At 52.2% G+C, this 20156-nt stretch overlaps 1 protein-coding gene across 1 annotated transcript in view; it reads left to right on the top strand.

Moving 5' to 3' along the window:
- Positions 1 to 1641: 1641 nt before the first annotated feature.
- Positions 1642 to 20156, top strand: part of NXN (nucleoredoxin) — a gene marked incomplete at its 3' end in the record, with an annotated part of 20174 nt that continues 1659 nt past the window's right edge. The window contains exons 1-7 of the mRNA XM_009320239.1: positions 1642 to 1780; positions 4211 to 4302; positions 8872 to 8989; positions 10246 to 10379; positions 10794 to 10894; positions 11432 to 11538; positions 18814 to 18993. Of these exons, the coding sequence (XP_009318514.1) occupies positions 1642 to 1780; positions 4211 to 4302; positions 8872 to 8989; positions 10246 to 10379; positions 10794 to 10894; positions 11432 to 11538; positions 18814 to 18993 (871 nt within the window). The remainder of the gene's footprint in view (positions 1781 to 4210; positions 4303 to 8871; positions 8990 to 10245; positions 10380 to 10793; positions 10895 to 11431; positions 11539 to 18813; positions 18994 to 20156) is intronic.

Below are 20156 nucleotides of genomic sequence, written 5' to 3' on the forward strand. Positions count from 1 at the left end.
ATGAGCTATTGCATTTCAAAAGATGCTGTGTAATGAGCAGATTTCCCATTCAGTGGGTGCATCAGCAGCAGTGGGCACAAGAGGGTATTTGCAGATGTCTTGGTAGTTTTACAAGGGTCTCCCATGTTGCTGGTCTGGGGGATGTCCTGGTGCTGGCGTGTCCTGGGGAAGTCAGTGCTGGCGAGGCTCCCGGCGCTGCGGGGTCCTGAAGCCCTCACTCCCCTGGGTGTTAACAAATACTCTATTGTTTTCCAGCACTTTGTTGGTCTGATTGTGTAAGGTTCCCTTTCGGATTAACTGCTGAAAACAAAACAGAAACCACACCAATACCTCATTGTGTGCCTTAAACAAAAAAATAAAAAAATTCCCAATTTCCCTGCAGATTTAAAAGGCTTTTGTGTTTGGTGGGAACTCTGTCTAAACTCGGGGCTTTTTAGAAATGTTTGCTTCTTAATGATCCGGGATTGCAAGGCATTTGACCTCGAGATTACCACCAGCGCTTGATGGCGGCTGCCTTCGAGCGAACGGTAGCAGCAAAAGCAAAGGCGGTGGGTAGGAAACCAAGGCTGTAATGTGCGGCGGTTCTGGCAGCCGTCCTGCTTCCAGTGACAGATGAGACTGGGGACCAAGAGAGACCCTGAACTTCGATTCAACATCCCAGACTGCCACCCCACCCCTCGCCTTTCCTATAAACAGATGGAAAAATATCCCTTCCCCATAGAGAGAGAAAAATTATTATTTTTTCTTATTACCTTTGTGTTTACATAGCTGTTTCTTACTCAGTGCTAGTCATTTGGGGGTGTAATTTATAGGGGCCATGTATGATACACTTCTACATGTGTCTTAAATTTTTCCCACAAACACTTTAACTCCCTCTGTCCTCACTGCTTTTTATGTGTTTGTTACCTACCAGGAAAGTGTGAAAAAATGCCAGTGAAAACAGGTAACAGAATGTGGGTTCCAAGGTGCTGGCAGACCCCCTGGGTTCTGCGCCCATCTTTGTGCAAGCCCTGTGCCCCCGTTCTCCTGGGGGTAAAGGGAGAGTGCTTGGCCCAAAGCAGAACTGCAGGGATAAAAATTGTTTATGAAATATCTTGAGATGCTCACATGCAAGCCTCCTTTTAGGAGGTAAAGCAAGGCATGCACATGGAGGAAAAAAAAACATTTATTGGAAATGCACGGAGGTGTATTTTCTAGTCCTGGGTATGATGCTGCATCCTTAAATTCTGCATCATCTTTGGGCTGTTCAATAATTCAAGGAACACCTGGAAAAAAAGAGGTTTATAAAAGGCATCCTCGTAGTGTTGATAGACCAGCCTGTCTGTAGCATCTTCCCTGCATGATTTGCTGTCTGCGTTGTTATCTGTATGTTTAGACAAATGCTACTTCGCCCTGATCCTGGGATCAAATCAAGCTTCCAGCCCAGCACTGCTTTGAACCTTGCACATATAAAACAACCAGGCCACCTCGTGTGTCGGCTCTGGGCCCTGGGGCTTTGCTCTCCATAGATCATGTTAACCACTCTTCAGTTCCGCTCAAATTAAATGTTTTCCTATCAGATGTGGGCTGCGGAGGATCCAGCCTGTCAGCCTGCATGTGCGTCAGGAGGAGAGGAGGCAGCTTGTGCTTTGAGCCGGGCACATGCGCCAGCCATATGCTGCTTTGCCCTCAAACAAAATGCTCAGCTCGCAGCCGGTTGGGCGGCTTAGCCTGGGAAATTGCAGAGCAACGGTGCTGGTGCTGGGCGACCAGGGCGATAAGAAGGAGAAAACGGGAGGAGGTGAGGGGGCCGGGACGTGACGTTGGGCTGGCCCGGGTCCCTCATGCCAGGGCTTTGGCTGCGGAGCTCCTTGGGGAAACAAAGAGCAGCCCCTCCGCTGGTGGCCGCCTTGCCAGAAAACCCCACGGAGAGGATTTCCTTCTACTTCGGCTCCAAAGCTTTCACCGTTGTGTTTCATGGCTGGGAAGAACAAAAGCCCGGGGCTGCAAGCTGGCTCCTGCCAGGGTCTCCCCTGCTCCCCCCCGCTGGCTTCGGGGAGATGCAGGCGGCCTCAAGCCAGACCGTGCTGTGCTGGTCTCCCACCATGGAGCCACAGCAAGGAGAGGATGGAAGTGACAAGCAGGACTTTTGATTTGACTTATTTTTTGCTCACACCGAGTCATATTGCTGGAACGTGACTGGCAGGGGGAGCATCCGCAGCAGGCGCTGCCGGGCCAAGTGCTGGCAGAAACTGGTCCTAAGGTTGGTTTTAACTGGGCTTTCTCCCACCGTAGCAGCGTGGGGGCAGAGGGGAACAATAACACAGTGGTCTGGCTGCCCACCGGTCCGTGTGTGCCAGCAGCCCTGGTGCCCTGTGCTGTCAGTCTCAGCCATTCACATCAATCTTGTTTATTGCAATTCCAAATCCTCCCTTCTCAGCTCATTAATGTTCTTGGAGCAGACGTCTCTCTCAATATTGTATTTTGTAATTAGATTTTGATTTGCTTTCAGAGAGAAACAGCAGCACAATAGACATTAATTTACCCCAAGCCTCGCTCAGTCTTCCTCTGTGACGCAAGGTCAGACCTTGGCGTGCACCATCTGCCCTCGATGCCTCCCCCACTATTCGGCTGTGTGTCGTTCCCGCACTGCATCCCCTTTCATTTAAGGGGGTTCCCTTATGCACGAAGGGAAGGGAGCGGCGAGGGAGGGCTGGAAGAGGAGCCTTCGCTCAAGCTGAGCTTGAGTCACAGGGACAGGCGTGACCTGGATTTAAATCGACAGGGTGAGGGAGCAGCCTGTTCTGCAGCCCCATGCCTGCTGTCTGCAGAGCCTGGGTGGCCCCTGGTGCTTGTAAACCCTTTAAGGCACGATGTAAAAGCTGCAATTTAACAGAGCGAGTGAGGACAGAGAGGTCCCACGCAGCGCCAGACTGTGGGAGCAGAGCGGTGGGGATGGCTGTGGCTGTCTCGCCAGCCCGGAGCCGGTCTGTGCAGCAGAGCTGGGAAATGGGCTCTGCCGGTCCCCATGGCCCTGGACCAAGGCGCTTTTCCACCTGAGTGCTGCTTGTGAGTTCCTCAGACAGACTTCATGTTTCAGCCTATGGCTCTGGAACAAGAGGCTGGCAAGAGCCAAGCTCGTGTCTGTAATGGAAACCGTGCTGTGCTCTCGCATGGGCACTCATGGCGCTGCTGGAAAGCGGGGTCTTTCCAACACCTCACCAGAGGAATTGCCCAGACCCTGGGGGTGTTGCCAAGGGTGGATTTTTAGAAGAAAAGTGGCTTTGCATTTCATTTAGCAGAAAGCGGCAGCCGTCCACATTGGGAACATGTTCGTTATTACTGAGGGATCTGCTTTTGAGTTTTTAAACCAGCTGTGTCTGGCTGTCGCTGGTCAGGGTGGAAGCGTGGGTTGCAAGATAAGCAGAGGCGGTGTCTGCCCTGCTGCTGGCATGGGCAGGTGCCTCTGAAACCTTCATATCTCCCGGGTGGAGACAGCTCTGTATCCTATGGAGGATGGAAGCGTGAGAGCTTTTACGGACCAGGTTCACACAAGAGCGGAGAAACGCAGTCCCCAACGAGGGCGGGAGGACCACTTTCTCACCAGCCAGGGCTCATTTCACTACAAGCAGTTGTGCTTTATCTTTGCCAGCATTAACCGCTGCAGCTCAGGATTTATGTTAGTAAGTGAATGTGACCAAGGGCTGATAAATCAATCAGCACAACCAAAAATAGCGCCCAGCAGCTGTTGGAAGTAGGGGATCCCTTCCCCACCAGTACCCACAGAGCAGGAGAGGATTTAATCTACCCCGGCTGGGTGCGAGCCCTGCGCAGAAACAGCCGTGGGCTGCTGGGGAGACCTCTCGTCTGACACCTTTATCTGGAAAAATTACTGCGGCTGCCTGCAAACTTCTCTCCAACATGCCTCTCGGCCAGGCATTTCCCAGTCACTAGGGTGGGGGAAATAACCGAGCCAGCCGCCGGTGCGGAGAGCGGCTTTGTGACCGATGCTGCATGCTGCTGCATCGCCTGACGTCTTGGGATCGCCTCAGACCTCAAGTAATAAGCCTTTCATGGCCAGTCATGGATGGAGTCACAGAGGGAGCCCAGGGCGGTGGTTTCCTGGTCCTCCAGGACAGCATGGTGATGCTTTGCGCAGGGATAAGGTTACCGGAAGAATCTGGTGAGACTGTTTTTTCCACTGGACTGCTGTACTTAACCACCTGCACAGGAGTTAGCGAGGTTTCTGTGAAGCTGATCAGCCTGTACGGCATCTTGCGAGGGGGTGTATTTTCTCGCTTCTTCTCCAGCGGCCATCCTGGGGTGAGTATTGAGTTTAGCGGGTGTGCAGCCTGAACCAGGAGCGAAGGGCGCTCTGTGAGGATCAGCTGCTTTCAGGCTGAATAGTCTGTAGATTATTTCCACATCTGTGTTAGCTTTGGCTTGATCCCACAGATTTGCAACAGCTGTTGGGAAGCGGAGCAGAGATCCCCTCTTTAAATGGATGATCAAATCCTCAGAGTGTGGAGTATGTTATTTCTATGTCATCCTCTTCACGGCAGGAAAAACAGCTTTTAAAAGTTGCTGAGGCAGCACTCTGCCCTGCTGCTTGAGCTATCATCCCATCATCCTGCGGTTTCAGAGCAAGTTATAATTTGCTTTCCGCATCCCACACCCAGCCCGACACAGGACCCTTTGCGAGGTGCGCGGTTGGGCAGGTACTGGTAGAAGGGATGCCTTTTATCTTCTGAGCTCCCCTTCCTGCCTGGACCACAACCAGCGGGCATATGCCAAGCGGGACCGAGGAGGAGCTCGTCTCCTTTCCAGCCCCTGCGCATGTGCAAACTCTTGGCATTTTACCCTGAGAAAAACTATACAGTGCAATAGTTTGCCACAAGACGGGTTAGGTCATCCTGGTGTTCAGAGGCTTTAGCTGGAGATCGGATGTCTTTGCTGGAAGCTGCAGCTGCGAAATAGTGGTGTGGGAATCCTATAGTGAGCTATCTTATCCAAAAAGCCCAGCTAAAATGAGCCAGGCCTATTTCCTATCAAGGTTCTGCTCTTTCAGGTCAAACCTGCAGTAAAAGGAGCCATCAGGCTTCCTTCAGAAGTGTCTGACAGGCTTTGGAAAGCTGAGCCTGGCTGAAGGGGGCCAGGGCGGTGGGAATGGTGGTAGACCCTGGCGCTCATCCTGCAGTGCATGTGTTTCTCATTCCCCATCAGCTTTCCTAGCGCACAGGAGAATCATCAAACCAAACTGCTCCCACTTAAAAGAGCACATTCGTGTACTTTCCAGTACAGACAGTGAAATCAGTATGGTTAGTGCATCAAGACCACTAATTTGCAATTCAAGCCTTTTATAACCGGGCGTAAAATGGCAATGCAGTTCCAGTCTTCTTAACGTGCAATTGTCGTGTTTGTTCATCCGTGTCGTATGATGGGTTTCAGTGATGACCCGGGTAGCAAATATGTTTGTGCTGGTTTTCACTGGGGCAGAGTTAATTCTCTTCACAGTAGCTGGTATGGGGCTGTGTTTGGGATTTGTACTGGAAACAGTGTTGATAACACAGGGATGTTTTAGTTACTGCTGAGCAGTGCTGACACAGAGTCAAGGCCTTTTCTGCTCCTCACCCCACCCCACCCCCAGTAGGCTGGGGGGGCACAAGAAGTTGGGAGGGGACACAGCCGGGACAGCTGACCCCAACTGACCCAAGGGATATCCCACACCGTATGGCGTCATGCTCAGCATGTAAAGCTGGGGGAAGGAGAAGGAAGGGGGGGACATTTGGAGTGATGGCGTTTGTCTTCCCAAGTCACCGTTACGCGTGACGGAGCCCTGCTTTCCTGGAGATGGCTGAACACCTGCCTGCCCATGGGAAGCAGTGAACGGATTCCTTGTTTTGCTTTGCTTGTGTGCGCAGCTTTTGCTTTACCTGTTAAACTGTCTTTATCTCAACCCATCAGTTTTCTCACTTTTACCCTTCCGATTCTCTCCCCCATCCCACTGGGGGGTAGTGAGTGAGCGGCTGGGTGGGGCTTGGTTGCCGGCTGGGTTTAAACCACGACAATGTTGCACATAGTAAGCGCTGCTCAGCGTGTATGAAGCTCTGAACGTTTGGTGTGACCTGGGATGGCTGGGTGGTGGTGTCTGGGAGCTGCATGATGCTTGCAGCTTTTGCAAAGATGCAAGGTAAAACCTGGCAGTTTTGGCTGCTTTTTCTCATTTGCCCGAGGTGTGACTGAGTGTGACATGGCGTTCACTGGGTTCAAGTCTCAGAGCCCAGTGATGGACATGCTCCCCCAGCAAGCAGATGTCACGTTGACCTTTTTTGATGCTTTTTGACCCTTTCGACACACACCTAGCTTCAAGCTTCCTTGAGGCATTCTCCTGTGGACCCTCAATGATGAGTTAGAAGTGGCAACCCTCCATTTCATGGGGACAGAGTATCTGGATTGCAGATTACCCATACCACAGATGTCTGGGCAGCCAAGACTAGTCTCTGCCAAGGGAGTTTGGGCCCAGTGGGGCCTGATGGCATACATGTCCTGAGAAGACGCAGGGCCAGTTGTTGGCAAGAGCTGCCAGGTCTGCTGGACCCCATAGACTGCCTGGAGCCAGCTGTGTACCGCTTGCTCCAATGCTTCCAGCGAGAGCGGGTTTGGTTTGGTCTTACCCTCTTATCTGGGGTGTGCCAGCCCCGTCCCTCTGAGCACAGCGAGTCGATGCAGCCTCTTGGCTCTGAAGTGCAGACCCTGCCGCTTCCCCAGCCAAGCAAAACTGCCACGACCGACGTAGTGCCCCAAGGGGAGTGCTGCCCATATACAAAGGGCTTGGCAAAATGAAGTGAAACCTAAGCAACTATTTAAAGAGAACAATCCAATTGCTAGCTGTAATTTCCTCATTGTTTGCAACACCCTCTTAAATGCCTGTGATCCTTATAAAGAGCTTTTCCCCACCCTTTAAACTTCACAGAAGTGGATTTTACCTTCTGTGGTTTGAATGCACTCATTGTGAGGGGGCTGGTTTGCATTTAGTATGATTTCTTCTTTTTTTCATGCCCAAGGCCATTTGGTTTGTGAATCGGCATTGTGAATGAGTCTGCTTGTCCCAAGAAATATGTCTATTGGAAATCCAAGGCTGGTGGGCAGGACACAAAGCGTTGCCTTTCTATGGGTCCTAGTAGATGGAGGTTAATAAAGTCTTCCTAGATCAGTGGTAACGCTTTCCTTCAGACCTGAGAGGGTTTTGCTAACACCCCTTTGCAAGCAGGCTGGCTTGTGTCGCTCATTCAGGTGTATCTTTGATTAAAAGGTATTGGAAGAAATATTTAATACAGTGCCCCATTAAAACCTGAATGTGGATGTGACTTTCCCCTCGGCTAGATCTCTGGTGAGCAAACCGAGGGATTCATTTTGCTCTGCCTGAACATTGCATCCCATTCCTGCCCTCGTTTGTCTGGTTCCCCAGATCATTTCCATCTTGGGAAATGGGATTGCCTCTATTCGGAAATCGGGGATGGTGATCCACAGAGCCGTGGCCTCTTTTTCTGGGAAAGCACATGGGTCCAGTTTCCGTGTGAGGTACTGATGGAAGCAGCAGCACGTCGCTTGAGGGTTTCTCTGGGTCTTGTGCTCGAACCCTCACGCTGGCGCTGGGTGGGATTCTCGGTCTCCTCCTGCCCTTCTCCCGTGGCTGGGTTTTATTCTCCAAACCCAAGCGAGTTGTAAACACCCGGAGCCCCAGGAGCTTTGCAGAGCAGCGCTTGATGTTAGGGGAAAGGTGGTGATTCATTTCCTTCCCCTCTGGCTCTCGGCTATAGTTTGGCTTTTGTTTAAGAGTTTGATAATTCACCGCTGGGCTGTTTAGGTTGAAATGCTTGGAGAAATGTAAGTAAATGCAGCGATCGCAGCAGCTCCTCAGTGCGTGGCGGGGAGACCGGCTCCTCTGGCCGCAGCCAGCCTACACCTGCAGGCTGGGCTGTGCCAGCAGCTGTCGTCGTCTTGTTCCTCCCCATCCCTGTGAGCTTCTGTACGTGGGTTAAGTTCCAAATTATCCTGTGCCAGAAGCGTATGCTGAGAAATGTTAACCCAGGACTGTGTGACACCCAGAGCATTCAGTCACGGTCATTGTGCGGAGCCAAGCTCGCTGCAAAACGTAACAACCAGCAGACAGCAACATCTAGACCAAGACGTCCAAAATGTGGCTGTTGCAGCCTGCATGGCTTCTGTCCGTAGCTGGTGGGGACTGCTGCAGGGCTGGCAGTGCAGGATAGATGAGCTGGGCTACGCAGCCCCCAGGCTGATGTCAAACCCGTTAACCAGCTCCCGGGAACAAACCCGGGAAGCCCCAGTCTCAGGAGAATCGTGTTTATGTATGTTGGCTTTGTTTTCAGCATGTCTTGGCAGGGGTTGCTGGTTTGTTTAATGAACATTGAAATGGGAGGGGAGGAAGCAGCCAGGGAAGTATTACAAATTGCTTCAGAGCAGTGGCATTAAAAGTATTTGTCCTTACCATGTCGTGTAAACAAAGACCTCAAAGTATGGTAAATATTATCCCCATTTTACTTGCAAAGAGGCAAATGCAGCAGGAGGAGAAGCTTTACCTGTGCTCACAGGCAAGCGCGCAACAGGCATGAGACAAATGCTGGTCTCACCCGCGGTACCGAGGGGATGGTGTTGACAGATCGTGTCTCTGCAGGTGCTGGAGGTCCAGCCTGGCCCAGCAGCTCTAGAGAGATGTCCTCACATGCCTTCATATGCATTGCTGAAGCGCCAACTCTGTTTCTTTCCTTAGCTCTGACCTCTGGTCTGAAAGATGCTAACACCCCAAAATCATCTTCTTCACACTGCCAAGTTGACCTTTCTTCTCTCCCCTACTGATCTCTTTTACAGCTGAAGCTGTGGAACAAGTACAGAGTCTCCAACATTCCTTCCCTGATATTTATCGATGCCTCCACCGGGAAGGTGGTTTGCAGGAATGGCCTCCTGGTAATCCGAGATGACCCAGAAGGTAAGACCTGGAGTCCCCTGTGCCGTAGAAACATGGGCACACGGCTGCCTTTTCATTTCAGTTCATTTTTAATTGCCTTGGGGTGGGGGGGAAGGAAATAAACAACTGTTGTCATACTTAACTAATCAAGGTGCTGTATTATTTTCAGCATAAAATTTTCTGCATCATTCCTGCCAGATCTTGTGTTTTGGTTTTGCTTGTTGACAAGAACAAAGATTTCCCCTCCAGGATTTTTGTCTGAAGTGTTAATGAGGAAAAAGTTAGACTAACTGAAACGTTAAGTTTGGATTTTTCCCTGATGGAGGCACATGGACAGACCGACCGAGGGCCCAGACTTGCCATGCCTTGGGAGCAGAATCCTTCCAAAATACTGATATCACTGACACCACACTCTGTTAGGATAACGAATTCCCCATTATTTACAAATGCAACAGAAAAATGCTACCGTTCTCTGTTTCTGAGGTTTACTGTGCTGGGGGTTGATGTTAAATCCGTCTTCTTGCAATTTGCAAGAACCAAAATGAGCAAAATGTGTGCCCTTACTCATAGACCCTGCAGACCCATCATTCAACTGCTAGGCTGTCCATGCACACATATTACCGACCCATCATTTCTTCCTGCAGTAGATACTGAGCGTGGTGATAAGAGTCTTTCGTTCAGGTGGCAGGAACTGTACAGCAAGTACACATTGTGGCCTGAGCCATCTGTGATGTTCCCTCCTCTCTGGCTGAATACATAGATTGATTGCTCTGGGAGCTGGCAGCAGATGATTTGGAGCATGTGTTTGTGTGTATGCACACATGCTTGCTTTGGGGTGTAGAGGGTTAGTCTAAGTTCAGTTTATGTATAGGGTTTTTTATATATATATAAAAAAAGATTTTATAAATAAATTTGTGTATATATAAAAAAATTTATGGTTAGTATCAGTATAAGGCAAATAGTCTGACTGCGTTCCTAAGCACCTCGCCCTCTGTTGTTAAAACAAATGCTGTTGATAAGGAAAAGATGCCTCATCAGGCACAAAACCCAAGCAGGCTTTGTCAAGCCAAAGGTGCTGCGACTCAAGCAAGGGTGCAGCCTACCTGTGAGAAGGAGGTGGCCTTGGCTCTGGTGCAGAGCTTGGCTTCCCTGGCTCCTCCATATCTTTGCAGAAGGTGGGACGGTTTTTTTGGTGGAACTTTTTGAAACTGTAAATGCTGCACGTGCATCTTGCTGTTTTGTGTCTTCTTTCCACCCTCATCCTGACCCCTCTCCAGGTCTGGAGTTCCCCTGGGGGCCAAAACCCTTCAGTGAAGTTGTTGCTGGGCCTCTGCTAAGGAACAATGGCCAGACACTAGACAGCAATGCCCTGGAGGGCTCACACGTTGGGGTCTATTTCTCTGCGCACTGGGTGAGTAGCAGGCGCTTTGCAGAGCAATTAGAGCAAGCTCGGGGAGTGCTCTGGGTATCCCCCTGCAGCTCATGCTGCAGAGTTCTGTGGGAGGGTGAAGACCTCTGGCTGGTTGGTGTTGAAGCAGTTAAGATGCTCCAGTCATTCTGGAAGAAGCCGCAGCATTGTAGTGGCCTGTCATCCTCAGCTGGCCCTTCAGAAGGGGAAGAGTGGTCAGATTTTAAAAATGGAAGAGGTTTTGTTGGCAACTTACGGGCCATAAGCCCCAGCCATGTTCAGAGCTGCTGCCCAGCACTCCAGCAAAGATGAGGTCACATCTGTCTTTTCATGGTCACTAGGTCATCTGGACCTGCTGGGTGTGGGTCTGGCCCTGTGGAGGAGACGATGTCCTTATGCATGTGTTGTGTTTTGCAGTGCCCCCCGTGCCGAAGCCTCACAAGGGTCCTGGTGGAGTCCTATCGGAAAATCAAGGAGGCGGGCCAGAAATTTGAGATACTCTTTGTTAGTGCAGACAGGTAAGGAAGCGCTAACACCCTGTGCCGGCAGAGCTGCCTGCCCCCAAGCTGGGAAGCTGTGAGCATTTCTGGTTTGATTTGAGGAGGAAATTGGATCTGGGGTACAGCAGGTTGGCTATGGTATCGGAAAGGCTGCCCGAGTCCTTTGCCCTCTGCCCAGTGGCTAAGTGCAAAGGGGAGTTGGCAGGGGCACCGGTGGGCTGAGAGCAGGCTCCGTCCATGGAGCAGCTCTGTATTTCGCTTTGTGGCTCGTGGGTCTGTGGTCTGAAGGATGCTCGAGCTGCTGCTGTCACCATGGGTTGACATTTGGATGCCCCGGAGGGTTTGAAATACTTTATTGGGGAAAACTGCACTGCGGACCCCTTCTTGAGGGACTGGGGGCTTTACATTTGGCCTAGCTCTCCCTTGGTTGTGTCTGCCAGCAGCCCTTACCGGTGGGCTTCGGTGGAAGGGATAAAGGGATTTGCAGGCCAGGTTTTTAATGAGAAGAGGAAAGAGCCTGTACTCTGGATCCCATGCCCTGTTCCCCTTGCACAGGTCAGAGGACTCCTTCAAGCAGTATTTCAGCGAGATGCCCTGGGTAGCTGTGCCATATGCCGACGAGGCCAGACGGTCGCGCCTGAATCGACTCTATGGCATACAAGGTAGGAAAGGCCGCACTGATGCACAGCTCTCCTTTCTGCTCCTTTTGTTGAATATTTGTAATGTCACCTCTTGTTTAACTAAAACAAGAAAACAGCAAAGCAAAGCACGGTGCCCCAGGCAGAGCTGCCTCATGTTTCTGCTCTCCACAAACTCACATTCCTACCACCTGCCAGGCAGGCTGTTAGTTGAAACAGGACTTCCATAAACAACCTAATTCTTCCTGGAAACTTGGAAGCTGTTTTTGGCTTGGATGTTTTTTGCCTAATTACTGATTTATTTATTTTGCTTTTTCTTAAAGGTTTAAATTTCATTTTCTTGCTGTTTTATGTAACGCAAAGGCAGGCCATCGTTCTCTGCAGAGGCTGAGGAAGATGGCATCTGGTTTATGTTAGTGACATGAATTACAGAAGAGTGCGTGTTTGATGTAAACCATGGCTTTGCTTTTACTGTATGTGCCAGTGCCAGAATTCCAGCAGCCCCGGCTGCTCGGATGGGCAGGGGAGAGGCTCTGTCTGCTGGGTGGCTTCAAAGAGTCACGAAGAGAATTAAAGCTCACAGCAGCCCCCCTGAGGACTGGCACCTTGTTCCTGCAGGGGACAAACTGCAGCATAGAGACTTGCAAGGTGACAAGCTCGCAAGGAGGTCTTCTGTACGTACATACAGTTTATCTCTGCTGTGGTTAAAGGGTCTTGCTGCAATGTGCCTGTTTCTTATCCATTTCCATGCGGTATCGATGAGGTGGGCATAGGCTGGCAGAGGTTTAATGCAATCTCCAGGGGAGGAGGAGTGTTGCCAAAGGTGGCCCAGGGCCTCGGGAGAGTGGCAGGAGAAATAATCGTTCCTTGGGGTCCTCTCCGAACACCCCTTCTGGTGTGAGCTCAGGTGCTGTCGCTCAGCTCTGTTCCCTGACCTTAAACCAAGAATAACCATTCGCCTGCTTTAAATAGCCATCAGTTTGCTGCTTAATTACCTTCCCAGGAGGCAAGACCTTTCCCAATTCATCCGCCTTTTCCCCGACCCGCTCACAAACCTCTCCAGTGCTGATTTCGGCTGAGCGCTGCAGGACTGCTGCCAGTTTGACTGGGACTTTCTGTAAATAAGGTGTCCAGACGTGGATACTTGAGCACCAGGCATGCTGTAGCCAGGGAAACAGTGACAACAGCTTTCGCTCTAACTCCAGCCACTGGCTCCTTAAATGTCTCTCTTCATTGTGTGCTGACCTGAAAATGTAAATATTTGCTGTTCCCCTGTGCCCTGACCCCCTTCCTCTGCCAGGGAAGCTCCCATATTACCCCTGCATTTCAGTTGCTCTCCCAGGGACGCTGACCCTGGGATTTAGGCACATTTGAGCGCAAACCCTTCTGCTTATCTGTCATGGTTTTCCTGTAAAATGGGAACCTCTCCACAAGGTAAGCCACTATCCATTGTATATGCTAAGTCACTATCCATTGTATCTGAGAAGTCGTGGCAGTCTGGTGAAGTTCCCACTGACTGGAAAAGGGGAAACATAATCCCCATTTTTAAAAAGGGAAAAAAGGGAGACCCGGAGAACTGCAGGCCAGTCAGTCTCACCTCTGTGCCTGGGAAGATCATGGAACAGATCCTCCTGGAAGCTATGCTGAGGCACATGGAGGACAGGGAGGTGATTCGAGACAGCCAGCATGGCTTCACCAAGGGCAAGTTCTGCCTGACCAACCTAGGGGCCTTCTATGATGGAGTGACTACATCAGGGGACACGGGAAGGGCTACAGATGTCGTCTGTCTGGACCTCTGTAAGGCCTTTGACACGGTTCCCCACAACATCCTTCTCTCTAAACTGGAGAGGTATGGATTTGATGGGTGGACTGTCCAGTGGGTGAGGAATTGGTTAGATGGTCGCATCCAGAGGTAGTGGTCAACAGCTCAATGTCCACATGGAGATTGGTGATGAGTGACGTCCCGCAGGGGTCCGTATTGGGACTGGTACTGTTTAATATCTTCATCAATGCCATAGACAGTGGGATCGAGTACACCCTCAGCAGGTTTGCAGATGACACCAAGCTGCGTGGTGCGGTCGACACGCCAGAGGGAGGGGATGCCATCCAGAGGGACCTGGACAAGCTCGAGAGGTGGGCCTGTGTGAACCTCATGAGGTTGAACAAGGCCAAGTGCAAGGTCCTGCACCTGGGTGGGGGCAACCCCCGGTATCAATACGGGCTGGGGGATGAAGGGATGGAGAGCAGCCCTGCCGAGAAGGACTTGGGGGTACTGGTGGGTGAAAAGCTGGACATGACCCAGCAATGTGCGCTCGCAGCCCAGAAAGCCAACCGTATCCTGGGCTGCATCCAAAGCAGCGTGGCCAGCAGGGCGAGGGAGGGGATTCTGCCCCTCTACTCTGCTCTGGTGAGACCCCCCCTGGAGCACTGCGTCCAGCTCTGGAGCCCTCAGCATAAGAAAGACACAGACCTGTCAGAGCGGGTCCAGAGGAGGGCCATGAAAATGATCAGGGGGATGGAGCATCTCTGCTATGAAGAAAGGCTGAGAGAGTTGGGGTTGTTCAGCCTGGAGAAGAGAAGGCTTCGGGGAGACCTTATTGCAGCCTGTCAGTACTTCAAGGGGGCTTATAAAAAAGATGGCAGCAAACTTTTTAGCAGGGCCTGTTGCGACAGGACAAGGGGGAATGGCTTTAAACTAAAGGGGGGGAGATTTAGACTAGATATAAGGAAGACATTTTTTACGCTGAGGGTGGTGAAACCCTGGCACAGGTTGCCCAGAGAGGTGGTGGATGCCCCATCCCTGGAAACATTCCAGGTCAGGTTGGACGGGGCTCTGAGCAACCTGATCTAGTTGAAGATGTCCCTGCCCAGGGCAGGGGGGGGGTTGGACCAGATGACCTTTAGAGGTCCCTTCCAACCCAAACTATCCTATGATTCTATGATTCTAACGATCTGAACTGCGATCCCACAAAGTCACGTTGAAATGTGGAGGCAGGCTAATTTGCACCCTGCGCAGGAGGCATCGCCGTCCCACCTCCCTTCCCACCCGGGCGCCACACAGGCTTTGCAAGGCTGGGCTGGGCTCTGTTTCCCCACTGCAGTCCAGGGTGGAGCGAGGGTGCTGCGGGGAGGGTGCCAGGGCACCAGTAGACGAGGGAGAGGGCTGGAGGCGAACCCTTGCGCTGCTCCCAGGGTCTCCAGGTTGTCATTGACCCCTGCGCAGGAAGCAGCTCGGGATCCTCTGTGCTGACTTTGGGGTTGCCCGCCTGTTTGCAGTCAGGCTTTCGCAGCAGGCTGCCACACCAGCTGTAACGAAAGCTTTCTGTAAACAGAGCTAGATGTCGTGGGCTCAGCTCATCGCCACTGGTGATTATTCCACCTAAATGAAAAATCAGATCCATGTAATCTCATCTGCCTTTCCCAGATGCATGGCTCTGATGCTGCCCAGCATCTTCGAAGCCCCCTTTGGAGCTGCACCTATGCACCCGCGAGAGCATGTAGCCCGTTCAGTGTCCAGGTTACCATCCTGGTGGTGCCTTGGGTTGTGAGCACAGCGTGCACGTGGGGTGGTTTTTCCGCTGGTTTTTGTAAGGCCAGGAGCTGAAACAACAGAAACAGCTTGTCTTCCCCAACTGCTTCAAGTTCCTGAGTGGTGGGAAGTAGCAAGAGAGTCAGATCTCTTGTTGTTTTAGTCCTGTGTTGGCCCCTACAGCATTCAAAAACTCAGTGTAAAATGTAAGTTGAGTTATTGGCCTTTATTTGGGTTTACTTGAATGGCTCTATTCATAACCCATGCGCAGTCAGTGGGCTGTACCGTACCCACCTATATTAAATTGCTTCTGGGTGCAACACTGTATTGAGAGAGTCATGTCTTGTGTTGTGGTTGCTTAGAAATAATTCTCTGTTGTACGTGCTGCTCCCGGTCTGCGTGGTCCCGCCTCAGGTGAAATCCCCTGACGTTGGCTCTCCTTCCGATGGGATGGGGAGCAGAGATAAATGTTACGCTGGGGTGGGAATTGCCCCTTCTGGATGCGTACCTTATGAGAGCTTTTGGGTTCCTGAATATTCCCTGTGGACTCCGTGGTGGCAATTTGGGATTTGCAGTCCCTTGGGGGAACCTCCAAAAACTGTTGTTTCCCCCCTGCCCCATGCTTTAGCCCAGACACCTGCAAGTCACTCTCACAGCCTGGCTGGTGGCAGCAGCCTGGAATTCACTGTTACGGGAGGCTTCTCATACCAGGTTTCTGGAGCTTGCTTCTGAAAAGGTGAAAAAACAGCAATAAAACCCACCACCCATCTGCGGTTGATGTATTCTGAGTGTTTGCTTCATGTCAATTTTGACTACTTACCCAACAGACTTTATGCAGATTAGATCTCCGTGCCGGATATGGGTTTTAATATATAAATAAGTGAATGTATTGCCGGGTTCGGTAACAAATCATTTGGCCCCTGTGTTTTCATAAAATGCTAGCCCCGTGGGAACCGAATCCATTTTCTAATGCATAAAATCAAACTGAGCCTGTCTATGCTAATTCTTATCCAAGCTTATACAATATTCATTGCAGAGTGTCTGATCTGTGATTCTTCTTGATAAGTAAATTCTGCTGTTATGACTCATGGCAATTACCAAAGCCCCCAAAAGGCACTAAAATAACAAATAGTGGCTGGGATGAGCAGGGAGGGGGGGACTGGGGGGGAAGTACTGGGGTTAGCGGGTGTGAATAAGGTTAAGGACAGTTCCTCTGGTCCTGCTCGTCTGTGTCCCGTGCAAAGAGGATGTGTTTGCCAGGGGAGCGGTAACAAGGTTTGCCTGGGAAGACAAGGCTGATCATACGGGATGCCACCGTGAGCCCAGTAAGGCCATGCCCTAACCCTGGGGACCCAGCCAGGGGCGCGCAGGAAGGAGCCGAGGAGACAAGGCAGCGATGCTTGGGACCGGGGGGGTGGCCGTGGGAGCGGGGGCAGATGGGTCGTGGCAGTCTCAGCCTTCACCAGGCAGGTCCGGAAAGCAAACCAGAGCTTCGTGGCTGGTGAGAAACCTCTGATGCCGGGTAAAAGGTGCAGGGACCGACCCAGCGTATGTCACGCACCTGCTAACAGACTGAAAACCCAGCCCCAAGTTTTCTGATGTGTTACTTATATTTCCCAAACATGCTAAACCCAGGATGAATTATCTTAAAGACTCTGTTTTCTGAGTCAGTTTTGTATTTGCAGTTGGAGGTTTTAGTGGCTGGGTGCTTTGAGGTCTGTGTGTCCACATACGCAAATCAGGTAAAGTCCGAATGCTTTGAATAGTGGATGAAGTCCCTGATAGCTGTGGGATCACACTCATAACGATCTGTGTCTAAATTGGGCCCTTAATTTTCCCAGATCAGCAAAGCTCGTTTGAAATCTCTGCCTTGGTATGGTGCGTTGTTCAGGCTAACTGGCGACAGGGGTACCGAGCTGAGTCCACGTTTCTAGTCTGTCCCTCATGTATAATGCAGGTCTGGAGAGGATGGAAAGGCAGGCATTTGGGACGGGGTTGGGAATCGTAAATGGATAGAGCCGAATCATGTGGGATGCTGATCACCGTGTGCTTCTCCTGGCTTCAGTAGTAGTTTGTGCCTTGCAGGGTAGGGCCCGAGTGAGATTTCCCAATTCCTTCCAGTCTGTTTAACCCGTCCCTGCCCTAGAGCTATTTTGAATACCAGCAGGTAATGAATAAGCCTTTTTGTGATACAAAATGGTTTTCTTGGCATACCTTTAGGATTTGCAAGTCCAGCCATCAGGCTAGTTCCTGCCTGCGCTGCTGCTCTTGCACCAGCCAGGAGCATGTAGCCCCAGCGCACCGGCAGGAATGTGAGCAGTGCTGGCGGGCTGGAATGAGGGGAATGCAGCCGCTCGCCCAGACCTGCAGGCAGGCGTGGGACAGACAGAGGCCGTGTATTTCCTAGAGAAATGCCTAGAATTCAGAGAGCTTGTGAGTAACCCACTGTTGTAGAAACGTGAGAGCGCAGTGCCAGCAGTCCGGCAAGGGCAAGCACGCTGGGTGCCCTCTGCTCAGAGAATGGCTCTGCTGGGTATTTCTAACAAGTGAGCTTTAAAATGAACCTTTGGATGAGGGCAGGAGGATCTGAGTTGCCTCGGTTTGCCAGTTGTGATTCAGGGGATGTTGCTGGGTGAAGGAAGAGATACTGGATAGCGAGCGGATTGAAGCCCGGGTTGTGAGAAGCAGACAGCAGCACCTGGAGCTAACACTAGTCACTTGACCCATCTCTTGAGGCCTGATCCCAAACTCTTCCCTCTTCCTTCCTCGTGGGATGTTTCTTTGTCTCCTTGATGAGAGGAATGGTGTGCTTTCCAGATGAAGTCACCAACATGAGCCGCTCCTGTTGACTCTCCTGTGACTGTTTTGTGGCCGGAAAGCCTCGTCAGTGCCTTACCAGATGGGATGGTCACCGGCCGGTGTCCACCCTGCCTCACTGCCGTCCCGCCCGGGTTTGAATAGGCGACTTGGGCTAAATCTTTGCTGCAAGCATGTTCACCTCCCTTTTGCAAGGGCAGTGGCCAAGCAAGGTGGATGCCAGGTTCGTTTGCAAGCGTTGCATGCAGTTTAGCCATGTGACAAAGTCTGCTGGTGTTAGTGTGTATGATCGTGCTCCGTCTCCACTTGCAGAGGTTTGCGCTCTCTTTTGGATATTCGTGGGGGCATCCATGGCCCTGAGCACTAAATGACTGTCGTTAGTGCTGGTCCGGGGGCCTTTCCTCCACCGGCAGTGTCAGGTGCCTGCCTTGCCGGGCTCAGGTGGTGCGAAACAGCATCCGAACCAGGTAGTAATGTTCATGACTTGTCAGGTGCATCCCTGTGCTCTGGAAATGGCTGGGTGGTTAGCGCCAAGGAGGGGTGTGGGGGTTCATGGAGGAGTTCATGGCTGCACGATATATGTTGTTCCTTCTGGGAAGGAACACACCCTGCTTCCTGGCCGCTGTTGTCTGCGCAGTATGGTGGGGTTTGCATCCAGGAGCATCACCATCAGACAGCGGTGACCCCTGCCTGCCCTTGGGCAGGGAAAGGCAGGCAATGCCAGAGCCTGTCTCCCAGCTTCCTGCTCTGGCTGCTGAATTACAGCGCTCTGCGAGGACGGAAACAGGATCCAGGGACCCCGATTCCCACACCATCCATGAGCTGCAGAGAGGCAGCACGCTTGCTGGGTTCCTGCCAGAGCCGGAGGCGATAGGAAAAGGCCTTTCTCCTCACACCCTGTTGCTGGCCAGTTCGCGCTTTGGCTGATCCCCCCTGTTTTTCTTCCGTCACAGGCATCCCGACTCTCATCGTCCTGGACTCCAAGGGAGACGTGATCACGCGGCAAGGGCGGGTGGAGGTGCTGAACGACATTGAATGCCGCGAGTTCCCCTGGCATCCCAAGCCCGTGTTGGAGCTGACGGACTCCAACGCCGTGCAGCTGAATGAGGGCCCCTGCCTCGTGCTCTTTGTAGGTATGGAGCATCACTGCTTTGAAAGCAGAGCCTATGCTCGGGAAGGGGGCTGAGCTACCTGCCAGCTTGGCTGGAGCTGGCCACGGGACTGAGAACCTGTCTCCGGTGGTGACAGCGTCCATGGGAAGGGACATCAGCCCGTTTCCATCACCAGGAGCAATGCTACGGGGTCCGGAGAGGCCACGGGGAGTCAGAGATCCCTGTGGAGTCCCCTTGAGGGATTCAAGGGGTCTAACAGACCTGGAGCCCTTACCAGAGAAACGGGCTGCTGCAGCTCACAGGGGTTTGCCAGAGCCTGCCCATGCCTGCGGGTCTCCTGCAGCTCCAGCCCAGCCACCTGAGGGATGCGATGGAGTAGAGATTGGCAGTGGAGAAGAGCTGTCATATATCAAAGATGGTTCAGCGGTGGCTGTGGGGAGGAATGATGATTAGGTGTTGGGGAGTACGAGAAACACACTGTCACAGCCGGTGGTGGTTGAGACAGGAAAGGCCTTTCTGGAGCAGGGACTTCAGGCACACGTGACATTCCAGAGGAGGCAGAGGAAGCATCCCTGGAAGGGATTGGAGCTCTGTGCTAGAAACCGCAGCTCGGGGCTTGAATCCCTGAGCTGAGTGGGGCTGTGAGAGCCAGAGGAGCCTTTTGCATGCTCTGCTGGTCCTTGGGTATTCCCCTCCATGGGGCGCTGGCTACAAGACAGGGCAGGCTTTACCCCAAAGCTTCTGTTCCTCTTCCACTGCTAACCCACACGTGAAGCTCCGCTGTGGTTGTAAACAGCCCTAGAGCTCATCCAAAGCACAGCTGGCTCATTCCGCATCGCTTCCCTGCCAGCGACGGATGGTTAAATCAGGCGAGGGCCATGGCTGGGATGAGCTGTGCTGCAGGCTGAGCCCCAGCAGGGCGGGGGGAAGCAAAAGGGTGCGCACAGCATCCCGGGGAGTGAGCCAAGCGTTCCTGGGCTCTCGGTGGGGAGGCTCAACCGCCCTTCTCAGAGTGCGTCTGTCCCTTGAGTGCTCTGTGGAATGGCGGTGGGGGTTTGCTGAAGAGCTTCCCTTGCCCCGAGCCTGCCGGGGTTGTGCAGGGGGCCTGGCCCAGAGCAGGGCTCGTGTCCCGCTTCCTCGCATGCCCTTTGTGAGCAGCACACCCTTCTCTGCAACACAGATAA

This window comes from Pygoscelis adeliae, unplaced genomic scaffold, assembly GCF_000699105.1.
Source record: "Pygoscelis adeliae isolate BGI_AS28 unplaced genomic scaffold, ASM69910v1 Scaffold913, whole genome shotgun sequence".
Lineage (NCBI taxonomy): Eukaryota > Metazoa > Chordata > Aves > Sphenisciformes > Spheniscidae > Pygoscelis > Pygoscelis adeliae.